Source organism: Prionailurus viverrinus, chromosome A2, assembly GCF_022837055.1.
Source record: "Prionailurus viverrinus isolate Anna chromosome A2, UM_Priviv_1.0, whole genome shotgun sequence".
NCBI classification, from domain to species: Eukaryota; Metazoa; Chordata; class Mammalia; order Carnivora; family Felidae; genus Prionailurus; species Prionailurus viverrinus.
The window spans coordinates 150,131,513-150,149,421 of record NC_062562.1 but is presented as its reverse complement, the minus strand read 5'-3'; the positions used below and the strand labels follow the sequence as shown (position 1 = coordinate 150,149,421).

General features: G+C 42.2%; 1 protein-coding gene across 1 annotated transcript in view; it reads right to left on the bottom strand.

Moving 5' to 3' along the window:
• EXOC4 (exocyst complex component 4) overlaps nt 1–17,909 on the bottom strand; it is a 754,902-nt gene that overhangs the window by 197,967 nt on the left and 539,026 nt on the right. The window contains exon 11 of the mRNA XM_047842944.1: nt 15,912–16,131. Within this exon, the coding sequence (XP_047698900.1) occupies nt 15,912–16,131 (220 nt within the window). The remainder of the gene's footprint in view (nt 1–15,911; nt 16,132–17,909) is intronic.

Genomic DNA, 17,909 nt, shown 5'->3' with positions numbered 1-17,909 from the left:
ACCCCTCCCCACTCATGCTCTGTCCCTGTCTCAAAAATAAACATTAAAAAAAATCCCTGGAGGAGGAACCCCAAATCCCAGAATAAATTGACTTACTGTTAGCACTGAATGAGTTGGTAAAATTATTTTATTTGCTCTTTTGGCCTATTAATTCCATGTTTCCAGATAGCGGAAAGTCCCTATGCTTTTTTTTCCCCTTCTAATGGGCAAGAGCGTTTTTTTTTTTTTTAACCCTTACATGGATGTTCTCTCCTACTATTTCAGTTGGAAGAAGAAAAATCATTAAATTCTGAAGGTGTCTGTCACCAGTGAATTCCCAGGACTATCTTTGCAGACAGAAAATGTTGGTGCTATCTGACTCACGGCCACCTGACTCACGGCCACCTGACTCACGGCCACCTGACTCACCGTCTTCTACTGTGGTTGTAGCTGCAAGTCTCCAGCAGGGTGGTCTTGTGGGGGGAGGGGCCTAGGAGGAAAGGGGGAATTGGACAAAGAGTGTTTTTCCTGGAAAGGAATGCTAAGTATTTTTAAAAAAATAGAACCTAAGAGTAAGTTTTAAAATAGCACCTAAGAGTAAATGTGGGTATTTTTACTTTTGCCTTTTTCTTATACACAAGTTTACTCATCATATTCATAGTTTCATTAAAGCACTTACCACCGGGGCAACTTTGTTTATTTGTAAGTCTGTCCTCACCACGGTCGCAACCCCATTCATCCTCACAATTTCTATAAACAGCTAAAAACACCACCCAACTGATTTGAAAACTTACGATCATAAATCTACAGGGTGGATGTCTGCGGCAGCTTTGCTCATAATCCCCCTGAACGGAAGCGACCAAGATGCCCTTTAATAGGTAAACGGATAACCAAACCGGTATATCTGTATCACATACTACATCCATAATCCATACCATGGACTGTTATTCAGTGATGAAAAGAAATGAGCTGCGAAGCCATGAAAAGCTATGAATGAATCTGATGCATATTGCTAACTAAAAGAAGCCAGTCTGAAAAAAGCTAAATACTGTATGATTCCAATTACATGAATTCTGGAAAAGGCGAAACTGTAGTGACAGTAAAAAGATTAGTGATGGCCAGAGATGTGGGGAAAGCGGAGGTGGGTTGAAAAGATGAAGTATAGGGATATTTGGGGGGAAGAGGGGTGGTAAAAACCGTTTTGTATAATGCTGTAATGGCAGATATAGGACATTAATGCATTTGTCGAAACCCACAGAACTTGGGAGCACAAAGAATGAACCTTAATGTATGCAAATCAAAGAATCATTCAGAAGGTTAAGGGATCCCGGGGTGAAGTGCAGAATGTGACAAAACCATCCAGTTGTATTTCAAATATATAAAACGACCTTCTTGAAAGGAGTAAGAGAAAAAGGTGCCGACCCAAGAAATTTCAGAAACTGGTAGGGTATGTAAAACTAAAGGCCAGAGAAACTGTACATTAAGAACTAGGCCCTAGCTGATCAAGCTGTTTGTCAGAGGGCATGGGTTAGTAATTCTGATACTGCTGGACGTATTTGCTGGGCTTCAATAGTTGAGCAAATGGATGGTGGATGGTGGGAGCCAGATTTTTTTTTACTACTGGAGGAGGTTTGAGATAAGTAAGGTGAGAGGAGGAGGCTAGAATGATCCACACAGTAATGCACTTGAGTTGGAAACATCAGTATGAATTCATTTTTAGTTAATATATACACATAAGTAGCTATGTGCAGAAATAGGTATGGATAAGAATATACACACAATATATAATATAAGCCATAGATTTATTTTCTCTACCAGCAGAGATGACCTAGAAGTAATCATGTTCAAGTAGCAATAATCCAAGTCCCCAGATATTGATTGCCAATGCTATTCTCTAATAACAGAAGCTGGGGCTCCTTGGGAAAATGGTTGATTCTAGGACTGGGGCGGAAAATATACAGATGGAGCGTGGAGCATGTTGTAGTGCCAGAAAACAAGAAATGTTAAAAAAAAATCACAAAGATAGGGACACAGGAGGTACAGGTGCTAACAGAAAGAGCTCCCAGTGGCCAAAGCTGGAGCAACGTGAGCAATAAAAATACTGTGTTATAACCTGCTGTATACAGTAAAAATCCACAAGTCCGTACAACATAAATAAAGTAATATTGTGTCATAACCTGCTGTATACAGTAAAAATCCACGAGTCCGTACAACATAAATAAGCAGCTAAATACATACAAAAATAGAAGAGAAGAGACAAATCTCTCATGCGGAAGCTCTCCAAATAATTGATGCAAATACTCTACCCTCAAGGAAGTGGACCACAACTCCCTACTCCCCCCCGCCGTGTGGGGCTGCAGGCAGACTTCCTTCCAGAGAGTAGACTATGCAGAGGAGGGAAAAGAGCAACTTTCTAGTGGAGAAACCTGACAAACGCTGCCTCAGCCAGATGCTCCAGGTTGACAGTGATAAGTCTAGTTGATAGCATCATGTCTATCTGATATGATGTGATCAGAGTGCCACCTTACCTCTGTGGTCTTCCTTCCCAAAACACATGCTCTGTCGTCGAGTCATGAGAAAAACATCACACAAACCCATATGGCAGGCCTTTTTACAAGTATCTAACCCACTGTCAAGGCCATTCAAAAAAGGGAAAGTCTCCGAAACTGCTACATCCAAGAGGAACCTAAGAAGTCAAGCCCAGTGACTGTCATGTGGTGTCCTGGACGGGATACTGGAGCAGAAGAAAGCCGTCAGGTAAAAGCCAAGGCAACCTGAATAACGTAAGGGCGTTAACAAGAATGTATTAACACTGGCTGGTTAAATGCAACAAATGCACCATACTAACAGAAGATGCTAATAACAGGGGAAACGAGGTGTGGAGTGCATGAGACCTCTCTGTACTGTCTTTGCAACTGTAAACCTCGGACTTGTTGAAATAAAAAGCTTATTTAAAAAAACAAATATTTAATGCTACTTTTCTTGGCAAACAACACAGGCTGGCTTTTACACACCATATCCCTAACTGTGTAAGCCAGAGGCTTACTGTTGGCAATTTCTAGTGTATTCATTCACCAAAGGAGCACCTACTATGTGTCAAGAGATTTCTTTCGGCTCTAAAGTAAAACTCTGAAAGGACGGAAGAAAAGGAGATACTTCTTGTTTGAGGCGCAAGAAATTAACTGACAGGTCAGCCCTCTCTACATAGGCAGGCTGTTCATTTTGGTAAAGCCTGGGAAGCCATGGGCAAACGCAGCACGCAAGGTCACCAGAACACTTGTGCAAGCACCTGATTAGGCAGCTTTGACCTTGGAAGGACCAAGGGGAGAACAAATGAAAACATGCTTTGTGGAATAAAAAGGAAGAAGCAATTAAGCTCCTGTGGTTGAAACAGGGCAAGGAGGAGTCGTATGTGTCCGATGAAGAGAGGTACAGAAAGCCTTTCATTTAAGTGCAGCTATCTGAATTTGACTTTGTAGCTATTTGCAAGTGAATATACTCAGGGTATTCTGGACTCCAAAGATATGACCATCCATCATGGGAATAGCTGTAACCATGGAGGGAAAAGAAGCAGATAAAAATGAGGAGAAAAAGAAAGGGAAACTGAAAGCCTAGAAGGATTTTTTTTTTTTTTGCCTTCCAAAAGACTCTATTTCCAATATGCACAATCCAAAAAGGACATAATGACACAGATAGCCTGTTAATGAGCTAGCTGCGTGTTGCCTTTTCCCCAAAGCAGGGCTTTAACTGACAGAGCTCCTGTGTGTCTAAAAAGGTAATAAGTGGGAAATATACGGCTTAATTTTTAAATACATGAACACGCTACAACCAATGGCTGCTCACGTGGACAGAGGTGATGAAGAACCCCACCCAGGCACTGCCTGGGAGGGCTCACAGTCCCTGTCCCACAAAGTCAGCCTGTTTGGCCGATTATGACGATCAAAAGAACGACTTCAAATGCCAGGCTGAGCAAAATGTGGGGGCTCGCCAAACCTCAGGCAGCCAGGAAGGTCATTACCTGAAGCTTCAGTCTGAAGAGAACACTCACAGGAAACTTTTTTGCCTTCACTTCTAAGCTGGGACACTGGATCCCTGCCGTGGATGGCCCCCCTGACCCCAGGCTCGCTCCCTACCCTCTAATCCTGTCTGTGAACTGCCAAAGCCCACTCTCCCTCAAAAGCTCATTCTTCCGTTAGGCAAGGTCAAATCAGACAAGAGCCAAAGAACTCCTTTCACTAGAACTTTTCATGACTGTGCCTCTTCCTGCTTCATTAATTTTTTAATGTTTGCTTATTTTTGAGAGATAGTGAGTAGGGAGGGGCAGAGAGAGCAGGAGACAGAGAATCCCAGCTGAGCGGGGCTTGAACTCACGAACCTTGAGATCATGACCTGAGCCGAAATCAAGACTCAGACGCTTAACCAACCACACTTGACCGACCGAGCTACCCAGGGGCCCCCCCCTTCCCTCTTTGAAAGTAAACTGCTCTGCTTGAAGTTTAAGACCTGCATAACAAGTTTTGTGCCCCTTGTTATTCTTATTTTCCACTCCCCATTCATCCTTCACTCAGGTAGTCTAACCTCAACTGTCTCATGAACACACCTTTTGTGTCTCTACTTATGTTACGCCCCTTGTTTGGGTTACCTTCTCCTCTGTTGTCTCCATTTCTACATGCCCTGCGATGCCCCGTTCAGGACCCACAGCTTGCCTGACATCTCTCGAATCCTCTAGTCCTCGGGGCCCTCAACTCTCAAACTGCAAATCTTCAGTGCTAGTTACAAACTCTCCCCCAAGGTGGTTTGCAGGCACGAGGAACTCCTATTCCCCAACTGGAAGCCCCTCTGAAATGGGAGCCATCCTTTATGGAGCCCCACATTCCCTTTCTAGTGACAGCATCGGGCAGGTGTTTAACCAAGATTTATCATTTAGTTTTATCTAGAATTTCAACAATAGAAATTACCCCACTACACTGTGTTGTCTATCACTCGTTCTACTAGACGTATCCGATTTTCACCAGCCCATCTTACAGTATCTAAACAACATAAATGCATGCAAGTTGATGAATAGGGCAGGATCCTTGCAAAGCCAGAGCAAGAACAGCTGCTTTATTTGAACAGTTACTCTTGAAGGGCCAATTAACTTTTAAGCTGAGATGCTCTGGTTTCTGCCTTTCCATTTTCTCACTAGAACATCTCCAAGCCAGAGCTGTGACACTCAGAGCAAAATTACTTAGGATAAGAACCTTAAAAATTGCCCAAGAACAGCAGTTCTATGTCTCCACTCATCTGGCTCCTACTGGTAATCTCGCCAGATCAGCAATTCTGCTGCTCCCAAGAACGATAGCTATCATTTCTTTAGGCTGTCGAGCCAGACTTTTCTCTCTTGGTACCTTTTGATAGGATGTTCTTCTTCTTCTATAGCATTTACGGAAAAGAAATAAATCTGAAGATGCCTTTGTTAGCAAGTAAAGTCAAATACACTTTGGGCAAAGGCAGCTCTCTATGGATCTGAGCGACAGAGTGTTAATGTAGCTCGGTCCCTGTCGGCAGACCTGTCATAAGTCATTACCTTCTCTCCTGCTTATCCACCAGGAGTGGGCCAAGGCAAGATCAAAGCAGACAGCAGCCAATCCACGTCCCAAACACCCCAAACGAGCCCTGTTTCATAGAACAGTCCAAGTGACAACTGAGATGGCCATCAGTGGGCCTAACCTTGACTTAGAAAATAAGTTCAGAATCATCGTTTAAAATCCAGGGCTTATCCCTATATTGACGTCACTCTGAAGCAGCCTCGTGCTCTGACAAGTTTCTTTAGTACCAAGCTAAGCTGGTAAACACGTGTCACTAACTGTAATTACTTTCTCGTTCAACAGTCCCTCATGACTCCTCTATCCACGTGGATAAAGCCGTCCAGCTTGCTCTTTTTAAACTGACCTCATAACCCAGATATAATAAATTCTTGAAAAGTTGCATCTAAACTAAAATGTGTTCCCAACACATTATGAGGGATGATGGATTGTTGAAGAAAACATTTGTAATTACAACTGACTTGAAGAAACACACCTTGAAATCGTTAATAATTCTCACAGGGCTGGTTGTAAAGATCTCCTACACACACACACACACACACACACACACACACACACACACGCACGCACACACATGCACGCACACGCGCACACACACAGTCATCATTTTTGATCTCTCTGGGCACATGTGTATACTTGCTCACTCTCCCTCATTTCCCTCGCTCCTTGCTTTGCACAAAGCTACTTACAGAAGTCTAGTTAAGAAGGAACTTTCTAAGAAAACCATCTCATGCAGAGATAAGACGATAAAGATATCTGTAAAAATTCAAGTTGACCATATGATGTGCCTACTGTCTGCATATAAAATCACCTCTCATTCGCTCACTTCACAGTCTTTTTCATCAATAGTTGTAAGGACAAGTTCCTATCAATAAAGGCAGTACTTACAGATTAATCACAAGCATAAGCCGGTCAATTTACTGTTCCGTGACACTACTTAAAGGAAACCGTTGGGTGAGTACTTTTAGAAATTGAACAAAGCAGTTACTTTCCCACTTAATTTATTTCTCTTTATGTTCCGACCTTCTAAGATATTAAAAACCTGTGAACAACATCATGGTAAAGTCCTTAGGGAACAACTGGGAATTCACTTCTGGGGCGGCTGATGAATTAAAACGACCAGGTTTGGCCATGCTGTGAAACAAATACAGCATAAAGTGTTAACAGTAGAATCTGGATGGTGAGTGTGTGGGTGTTTTCTGAATAATTTTTTTCAGCCTTTTTAGGATTTTAAAATATTCATGATAAACTGTGGAAAAAATATTGCCAGGTTCTTATGCTGGTTGTCTAATCATGTATACCACACTGTCGGTAAAAACAAGTAAAGCTTTTCATTTCCCAGGAAACAGTTTTCATGCCTGTAGGTGTCTTTTTAGCACCATTCCCTTTAATGTTAACGGGTTTCTCTGAATGGAGGATCAGGTGGGTGTGTGGACCAATAATATTAAGACCCAACAATCCAGTATGTAGAGCAGTTCACAGAGCCCTGTTGAATACATGAGCCCATAAGGACTTCTCACCGTAGTCTTAGGAGGTAGCCTGAGTATCAGTCCCCTTTGACAGATAAGGGAAGGGATGGGTGTCAGGGGAGACAAGTGGCTTGAGCTTGTCTAAGGTCACTGAGCTGACAAGACTAGATCCACATTTCAGGTGTTTTTCCCACAAGCCATGATAACATTTACACGAGTTATTTTCCCAAAAGGCTATGAAGCATCGCAATAAAAATTTAACAAAAATAAAGTGTATTAAATCAGTAAACAGAATACTACAAAAAAAAAAAACAACACAGGAAGACAATTTGAAGACACAAATGAACGTTATAAGATCCCTTAAATCCCCATCGGTAACGAAAGATTTAATTTGCTCAGCTGTCTCAGAAGTGAACAGGTTGAGTGCTGAAAGCCCCAGTGACGACATAAACAACCAAAGACAAGAATAAAAGCATCTTCTACTCCATCGTCCTGGATAAAGCCTGATGCAACCACTAGTGGGTGATTTATCTGAGGCCCCCACTTGTCATAAAGAGACCAAACAATATTGCTAGTGAATAAAATAATAAGAGTAAAACTCAAGGAAAATCCCAACTTCAAACCGCAGTAAATTTGTATTTCTTTTGGTAAAGTGGGGCCATGAGCACCATCTCTCAGAATGTACAGGGGTGAAAATCAACTGATCGGCTCTCTTTTCAACTTCACGATTTTCATGATGACTTCCAACAGACCTTAAATGGGACTAATCTGTTTACGCTGATAAAAGCTGAATGTATTGTGGACCACAGAGTCGAACGGCAACAATTGCCAGCGATGCAAATACCACTCAAAAGCAACACTGCTCGTATTCACACAGTGTGATATGATGAAGATATTGCTTCTGGCTACACTTCGTTGGGAAACCAGCAAGAGGTTACCGGCAGCACCTTGGCTTTGGGCGTCAATGTAATTATCTCTAGCAAATCATTATACACAGTAAGGCAGCAAACTGTGTCTATCAACCTTCGATGAAACCTACTAAGAGTTCCGGCAATCACTCAGCCGACCACAAACTTTCATTTGGAACCCTGTTGACACCAGAATCGAGATGGTCCTGGCCCTAGTGCCTGAATGGCAACGCTTCTACACTGCTTCCTGTCAGAAGGTTTTCAAGGAAAATATAGCAAATTAAATATACTGAGTTCACTATAACTTGCTTCCAATTATCAACGATAGTAGGGGAACGCTGTTCAACCCCACACACAACCTCAGAATGTGATCTTACTTGAAAATAGGGTCTTTGCAGATATACTTATGGTAAGGACTGAGATGAGATCAGGTTGGCTTAGGGTAGGCCCTAAATCTAATGAGACTGTCCTTCTAAGAGCCACAAAAGGACACACGGAGGAGACACAGGGAAAGAAGTCCATGTCAAGATGGAGGCAGAGATCGCAATTATGCTGCCTGAAGCCAAGAAACCCTAGGACCACCAGAGGCAAGGGCCGGGGGAGTCCTCCCCTAGAATCTTTGGAGGGAATACGGTCCCTGGCCCCCAGAAGTGTGACTAAATACATTTCTGTTGTTTTAAGCCACTCAGGTTTGTGGTAATTTGTTATGGTAGCCCTAGGAAACAGATGCACTAATTTGATGGTCATCAACACCGCATGTTGCTTCTGCTCCTGATAAACAATCAGCGGAGAAACTCCAGGAATAAAGAGAAAGGGGTCAAATAGTATTATCTCGTGCTGTCACACTAGGGTAGGGGGAGGCAGGAAACAGAGATTACTAGGTGGATGCTGGAGTCCAAAAGACGGTTGCAGGTAAATACAACTTAGTGAGGAGAAGAGATGTGGAGTGAAATCTAGACAGGAGTCAGCAGAAGTCTCGCCTATACAGGCAAGAGTGAGGGAGTAGGCAGGTGACACATGTCAGGGCAGTCAATGCTGAAACTCACACATATGTGACACGGGGACAGAAGGAGATGTGTTTTACAACCATTACTCCACCTAATCATTAGAAATAATTCCTGTGTACCTATGAGGCCTATTTCACTATTCTGGCTTTCTGCAGAAGGAAAGATACGTACAGAGAAGTTACTAATTTGGTCCCAGCCACAAAGTTATCAGCTGAAATGGCTGGGCTGTAAATCCGTTTGTATCTGATTCCAAGGCTTATGTACCAAGCTTCGTTCAAAGTAGCAAAGAGTGCCTTCCCTCATAAGCCTGACTGAATTGAAGAATGTCTCAACTATAATTTTTAATATACTCCTTCTCAGGGCAATAACTGAGTCTATGGAAGATCCAGACAAGTGGCCCTAATTCTGGCTGCATGTCGGGATCATCTGAGCATCTTACAAAACACTGGCCCCACTCCTGATCAACTGAATTGGATCTCTGGGATGGGATCTGGGCAGTGATGTTTGCAGAAAGCTCCAGGGTGATTCTTTTTTTTTTTTTTTTTTAAATGTTTATTTTTTGAGATAGACACAGAGAGGGGGAAGGGGCAGAGAGAGAGGGGGACAGAGGATCTGAACTGCACTCTTTTTTTTTTTTTTCCCCTCAACGTTTTTTATTTATTTTTGGGACAGAGAGAGACAGAGCATGAATGGGGGAGGGGCAGAGAGAGAGGGAGACACAGAATCGGAAACAGGCTCCAGGCTCTGAGCCATCAGCCCAGAGCCCGACGCGGAGCTCGAACTCACGGACCGCGAGATCGTGACCTGGCTGAAGTCGGACGCTTAACCGACTGCGCCACCCAGGCGCCCCTGAACTGCACTCTTAAGTGCTGACAGCAGAGAACCCGATGTAGGGCTCGAACTCATAAACCGTGAGATTGACAACCTAACCCAAAGTCCATTGCTCAACTGACTGAGCCCCCAGGCTCCCCTCCGGGGTGACTCTAATGGGTACTGCTGCTGAGAACTGCTGTTCTACACCCCACAGGTAAGGGTGGGAGGTGCAGCCGGCCAAGGAAGAGAAGGGTGTGGTGTTAGCAGGCAATCTAGCTATGTCACGTCTCAGAAGAACTCTGACAAATACCAGGGCGGTGAGGAGCATGAAAATATGCTCTAAACGTTTCAAGAATGCCTCCATTCTTTCTTGCACAGCTTCTGCTCTTTTCCTCCAGTGATGTGGGAATCAGAGCCTAAGCATTAGGAAAGCTGCTTCTTCCTCTCATTCCCCGACATGAGCCAGAAAACAGAGGCTCATCCTGTGTTTGCAAAGTACTTTGCAAAATTCAGCAATGTGCTAGACTAGGAAGCAGCTTCTGCTGCCACTGCAAATATTGTTTTTACAATTTCTGGGCCTGTATGAAATGAAGCCGGATAGTTGTGTTTTCTTGTTTTTAAAGTGATGACTGCTGTTCGCTGCAGCGCTGAGAGCCTGAAGCGTTAGATCCCATTTCCTGACCTCCAGCTGGGCATGGTGGTGTGATATATCGCAATACTTCTAAAACTTCAGTCTCTGTCAACATTACCAGGGGGGCTGGTGAGAACAAGATTCCTGTAGGAACTTGGCATTTCTCACCAGCTCACGTGATGCCGACGATGGTGATCCAGGGACCACACTTTGTGTTGCCCTGGTACAAAGCGGTGCTTCCCAAACTCTAAACGTGCATGCAGATCGCATCTAATACCGTATAAACGCATATCAGACTCAGAGGGCTGATGTTCTTTTCCACAGATCACTCTCTAAGTAGCAAGGGTTTATAGCATATTCCACGGGGGGTGGGGGAGAATGTTTACTTGTACCTGTGTTCACAGGTTTGGATGCCCATTCATCAGTTTACCAGGTAAAAAGATAAAAACCCTGAGCATCAGCCTCCTAACTCCACCCCCCGTGTGTTTTGTTTTGGGGGTTTTTTTGATGGAGACAGTAAAGAAGAAAGAAATTTAAAAACATCCCCAAATCAATGATAAAGGTGGAAGCGGAGTGGGTATTTCCTCGTGTCTAAGGAAGGAAAACTTTGTAGACGCCTATAGATGTATAAGGTAATGAAAGAATATCCACTTCAATGGACTGTTTCCATTAGCTCTATGCCCAGAATGCCAGAATGCTCATTTCTCTGGCTTAGGAGAAATGAGGAATTGCTCCTAAGAGATTTCCTTCATTCGAATCAGCATGCTTTGCCTCGCAACAAGTGGAAGCCATTTTGAAAAAACAAACAAGCAAACAAACAAACAAAAAAGGATGGCAAGAGAGGAAGCAGACAATCAGACCACGAGGTATATTCAAATCCTGCGTTCATGTGGATAGCATCAGAGGAATAAGAATTGCAACATTTTAATTTAAGCATTGTCAACAATCTTAAACCCATGACCACGAATCTTGGGGAGAAAACATGCACACATCTGCCTTCGTCCTGAGAAAGGCATCATTAATTCATTCACTTGCAATCACGCAACCACTCATCCATTTATTAAATATGGAGTACCTCCTCTAGAGTAGACACCATTCTAGGAGCTGAGGATGTAGGAGAGAACCCCCTGTGAGAAATACTTAAGTTACTCCATCTATTGGAAAGCGCCTTGGGCACCAAGGTGAGAGACGATTGGTTCCGTGCTTTTACTTCTTACTCTCTTAAAGGAGTAAGAAATTTAGGGCAGTGGGTCCCTAACTATGGAGAGAGCACAGCCTGGCCCCCACAATCTGTTGCAGATTGATACCTTTATAAAATACAACAGATATCGATTAATAATTTTTTTTTAACCACAAAGATATACAAAACACAAATCCCAATCGTTTTTGTTATTAGTTTCGACAGACAATGGCAAATTCCTTTAAAAGGAGTGGGCGGGGGGTGTCTAAATGCTTCCTCTCCAATTCTGTACGTCTCACTGCAGACTGGTAACGAATAGCTTGCAGACAAGCATGCTCCTCAGGCTACGTTCTGGGTAGAACTCATTTGGACACCGGACTCCAGGGTCAGTTGCCTGGGTTTGAATTATAGTTCTAGTACTTGCTAGCTATGTGACCATGGGCAAGTTATTTAATTTCACTATGTCTGTTTCCTCCCCGTAATAAAAGCACCACCCTCACAAAGCTGTTGCCAATTCATGTAAGACACAAGCCAATACATACAAACCATCGGAACAGTGTCCGTCTCGTGGTTAATGCTACTGAAAGTGTCAGCTGCTCTCATTACTACTATCTACTATTATGAATGCAACTGTTACTGTTATTACTACCAGTACTTTGCTGCTGTATAATTTGGGCCAATACTTGCACAGCTGTGTGTTTACTTGCACACCTAGAAGATGGTGTCTGTCAACTCCTCCTTCCTATTTCCTTCCCTTCTGTGAATTCTGTGCCTTGACAGTGAAATTATGGATTCAAAAAGCACGTCATCACCCATGGAAATGCCCCCTCGTAACAGACTGGCTACACTGCCCAGATGCCATTTCAGAGCAGTAGGGACACAGGTCCTGGGGTTCTGGGCATGTTTGTTCATCAAACACATGAAATCAGTCCTGACACAGCTGTCCTTCCACACCGCCCCTGGGGAATTGGGCTGGGCCACTGCTGTGGAACACTGGGAGCGGCCTCAGGGCACAGGTGCAGTCCTTTTCTTGTGGGAAACCAAAGGACAGTCAAGCAGAGGGAGTGACTATAAAGGACACTTTTAAACTGCGAGTAACTGACTACTTAACCCACCCGCATCTTGTACGCCTATGTGTACTTCTCCAAGCTCCCTTCTTAACGGTTGTTTTGGATTCTCAGCAAAAATGTTTGAGAATTATTTATTTTGCTTCAGATTAGTCACTTACAATTAGCTGGGAATGAAAATGTCAAGGTGACACAGAAACACATTTAAGGAACACTGAAACTTGACCATGGAAACTTATGTCCGAAAGCAATTTACAATGATTATAAAAGCGAGAGGATGTCTCAAGGTGGGAAAGGAAAATAACCATCTCATTTACTTTTTAAATCTCATTACTCTGAGAATATTAAACAAATTTATTGATATGGCCTCACTAATTTGGATTCTTAGAAAATAAAATTTTTATGAAGAAAAGAAAGGGCAACAAAATAACTAAATAAGAGAGCAGGTGTTTGGGGCTCTGACAACAAATTTGGAGATTAATTAGTTGAATGACCTTAGTTTAAAGATTTACTCACATAAATAGAATTCTATCTGGACTCGGGTGAAGGCGGAGTTCTCATCCTGCCTCAGAATGGAGTAATCGATTTAAAAAACAAGAGCCACACTAACACTATGGCTGGTGACAGGGCTGGGCGTGATTTAATAAGACAGCGGTAGACTCCCCAGGATGCCATTGAGTCGCAAAGTGTGGCCCTGACATGGCCCAGCCTGTAGTCAACCAGTTACGAGTTTTAATGTGTTTCTGCTACTCAAGCTGAAAATTATTATGTACAATAAGCCGGCGTCTTTAGTACACAGATCCTCTCTGTAGTACGTTGTTGCCTTTGTGTTCTTTTAAATTCAGTACACCAAAGCATATTAAAATTGCTCTGTGCTGTACAGACTGACGTTGCAGGGACATAAATACTGGATGCTTTTCTGAAGGAGAGGAAGCTCATGATATGGTCAGCCAGAAGCTAGAGAAAGACAGGGTTTTGTCACTCTCTGTCTCTCGTCTTCCCACTCTGACTCTGCAATTATTTCTGACTCTCCAAACTTATCCAACTGTGTCTATCCATCCATCCATCTATCCGTGCACGTATGCACTCGTTCCATAAATTATGTATCGAGCCCCTTCGGCTGCCTGGTCCTCCTGTACTATGCTTTTGGAACTTACGTTCTATTAGGAAAAGACAAAATAAACAAGTTGGAAAATCAATGAACTAATAATTATGGTGGTTGTGTGAAGATGAAAAAAAAGTCAAAGTGTTAAAACAGTGACTAACTGAGGAGATCTGTTCAGGATCTTGAGAAAAAAAGAGAACTCCAGGCAGATGGTCGAATGAAGAAACACTGATGAAGAGATGAATTACCGAGGTATGGGCAGTGCGGAAAGAAGAAAGGAGGGCTGGGGAGGCACCCAGAGTCTAATAATAGCAGAAAGTTTGTCATTAAGGGACAAAGAGAAGAAATGGTGTTACCAGAGCCCAGGGAGAGCTGCAGCTACGGAATGGGTGTCACCTGACAGGACCCCTGGATATGAGGGATGCACCTGTGGCCGGAACAATGATCCAAAGTGGAGAGGAAGGAGATAAGAAACAACCTTAATCTCTCTCTTCTCTTTCTTCTTCCAATCTGCTGCTAGTGCTTCCTATTGGCCAAACCAGATCTTAAGTCACCTGGGAAGGGAGCTTTGGTGATAAGAGTCCATGGAGTTCAGTTTCAGTGTTGGAACGGATTGGGGTGTCAGAGGGAGGGAAGAATATAAAATAACCAGGGAAGGGGACCTACTCGGGTAGGACAGTCAGGAAAAGCTGCCCCGCAGAGGTAACATCTGAACTGAGACTCTGAGAGAACGAGGTCCCAGCCATGCAAAGAGCCAGCGGAAGAGTAATCCAGTAGGGGCAGAAGTGAGCACATGCCTTTGCCACTGTCCCTTCTCTGCTTCCACACTTAGTAGAGATCCCTCACAAGGAATGCATCTGACACAGACCCAGATGATCTGAATGTACCCTTTCGTAGGTGTGATGCTATTACTCAAGTTGTGGGAGAAGCAAATGCCTCTATTCTATTTTCTCAATACCACCAACGAGTTTTCTCATGGAAAAGAATGCTCATGGTGGTGCCTGGGTGGCTTAGTGAGCTAAGCGCCTGACTCCTGATTTCGGCTCAGGTCAAGATCTCATGGTTTGGGAGTCCAAACCCTGCACTGGGCTCTGCGCTGACAACATGGAGTCTGCTTGGGATTCTCTGTCTCCTGTCTCTCTCTCTCTTTCTCTCTGACCCTACCCTGCGCGCTCTCTCTCTCTCTCAAAAATAAATAAATAAACATTAAAAAAAGAATAGTCATAACTCGAACATTTGCCTACGAAAGTCCAGGATTTCTATTAATTCTGATGTGCAAAGAAGGAAAAACCAAGGAACACATATATAAAGGCAGGTAAGGGCGAGCAACTGTAGCAGCTGTAACCCCTTTCCATTTACACAACTTTTCTTTGAAAGAACTCAAGCCTTCCACACTCTGAGATGTCCTTGTTGTGTGCAACTTATTAAAAAATATGCCATCTTGCCCATCATTCGCTCAAATAAAGAAACACTATAAAAATACAATAACCATATAATAATAGTTAATGTACATATATGAGTTAAACTCATACTAATACTCTTTTGGTTTTATATTTACCTTCAAGTCACTGGCTACAGTGGATATACGCCGGAAGCCTATAAATCCAAATACTGACAAATTATTTTCTGTTGCCTAGAAACCATTTCTTTATATAGTCTATGTAAAATTTCCGGTATTAACAGGATCATGTGAATTAAATGATCTGCCTTTTAAAAGTCAGTTTGCTGGTGGGTTCAAATTCACTGTGAGCTAGCCAAGCTCACAGTAGGTCTGCCCTAAAATGGCATACAGGGTTTCCTGTTGGTGGTTGAGGTTAGGCATGGTAATTTCCTCTCCTTAAGTCCTGCATACTCCTGACACATTCGCCAGTGGAAAAAGAATTCCTCTCAAGGACAAGTTCCAGGAAAATAATGAGGCACTGCTTGCATATTAATGAGATTCACCACCTTCCATATTCAAAGCCAGCCACTTTTTTCTTATATAAGATCTTAAGGAATTTCCATTATCTCCCCATTAGTTCTAAATTCCCCTAGTGCCTGTCTAATTTATTTCCTCTTATTTTGTCTCTGATGAATATGGAAACAGATGGTAATTCTTCTTTTTGTAATTTGTGTCTCCTGCCAATTCCATGAAAACTACTGATAAAAACAGTGAGTATATTATCACCTGTAGGAGAGGCCGTTGTACCCCCATCACCTTCATGGTGTCCGCATTAGCTAGGATCTTCAAGGGGTCAGATGTTTTAGTGACTCCTTCAATCTCCTTGTTGATCTCTGCCAGGACCTGATTCAGGAAGATGTTTTTGATGTACACAGTGAGAAAGTCTCGAAGAGGACACTGTTTGGCTGGGCCGAGTCCCAGGGCATGCTCGATCTCTTGAATAAATCTGGAAGATAACAGAAGAAAATGGTCGTTAAATATATCAGAAAAATAGTTCTAGAAATATCATAAAACACATATGGGTATTTCTAGGCTTTGGCACGTCTTTCTATGGAGAGATGAGGGGGAATTCCCAGAATTCTTAACAAGAACATGTCATTACTTTGTTATTTGTCTCTATAAGAGTTCTTTTTATTTTTCTAAGTTATTATTTCACTAATTGAATACAAATAGGACAAAATAGAACACATGACTGCTAAACTGAAAGGGGAAAAAAGGGGTAACACCAAAACCCATTTGTATTATTTCAAGAAGGAAATAAGAATACAAAAAGCAAAGGCAGGCATGATGAACAGAAAATTACAGTGCAAATTTAAAAGCACACCCCCAAATACTCTGTATTTCTCACAGAGAACTTTATATGTGTAGATAGAAATGTGTGGTTTTTTTTTAAGGGAGATTTGCATTTCCCTGATGATTAGTGATGTTGAGCATCTTTTCATGTGTCTGTTGGTTATCTGCATGTGTTCTTTAGAGACATGTCTATTCAGGTCATCTGCCCATTTAATAGGATTATTTGGTGGTGTTTTTTGTTTTTGTTTTTGTTTTTTTTTTTTTTTTTGGTGCTGAGTTACATAAGTTCTTAATATATTTTGGATACTAACCCTTTATCAGATATGTCATGTGCAAATATCTTCTTCCATTCAGTAGATTGTCTTTTTGTTTTCCTGATGGTTTCCTTTGTTGTGCAAAAGCTTTTTATTTTGATATGATCCCAATAGTCTATTTTTGCTTTTGTTTACCTTGCCTCAGGAGGCATATCTAGAAATTATGGCTATTGCTGATGTCAGAGGAATTACTGTCTGTGTTCTCTTTTAGGGTTTTTATGGTTTCGGGTCTCACATTTAGGTCTTTAATCTATTTTGAATTTATTTTTGTGTATGGTATTAGAAAGTAGTCCAATTTCATTCTTTTACATGAAGCCACAATGAGATATCACCTTACACCTGTCAGAATGGCTAAAATCAAGAAGAAAAGAAACAACAAGTATTGGTGAGGATGTGGAGAAAAAGGAACCCTTGTGCAGTGCTGGTGGGAATGTAAATTGTACAGCCACTCTGGAAAACAGTAAGAAATTTCCTCACAAAATTAAAAAAACAAAAACAAACCAACCATATGATCTAATAATCCCCCTACAGGATATTTACCCAGGGAAAACAAAAGCACGAACTCAAAAAGATACATGCACCCCTATGTTTACTGCAGCATTATTTACAATAGCCAAGCCATGGAAGCAACCTAAGTGTCCATCAATAGATGAATGGATAAAGAAAATGTGAGATGTATGTTTGTATATGTATATGTTATAAATATACACACACATACATCTATATATATATATGTGTGTGTGTATATATATATATATGACCATATATATACCATACACACACACACACACACACACACACACACACACACACACACACACACTGGGATATTACACAGCCATTAAAAAAGGATGAGATCGTGCCATTTGAGACAACATGCATGGACCCATTACATTAAGTAAAATAAGTCAGACTGAGAAAGACAAATACCGTATGATCCACTTGTAAATGGAATCTAAAAAAGATGAATAAACAAACAAAAAGCGGAATCCACACTATAAATACAGAGAACAAATTGATGGTTGCTGGGAGTGGGATGGGGGAGACTGGGCAAAATAAGGGAAGGGCAAGGAGATACAGTCCTCTGGGTATTGTATGAGTAAGTCACAGGATTAAA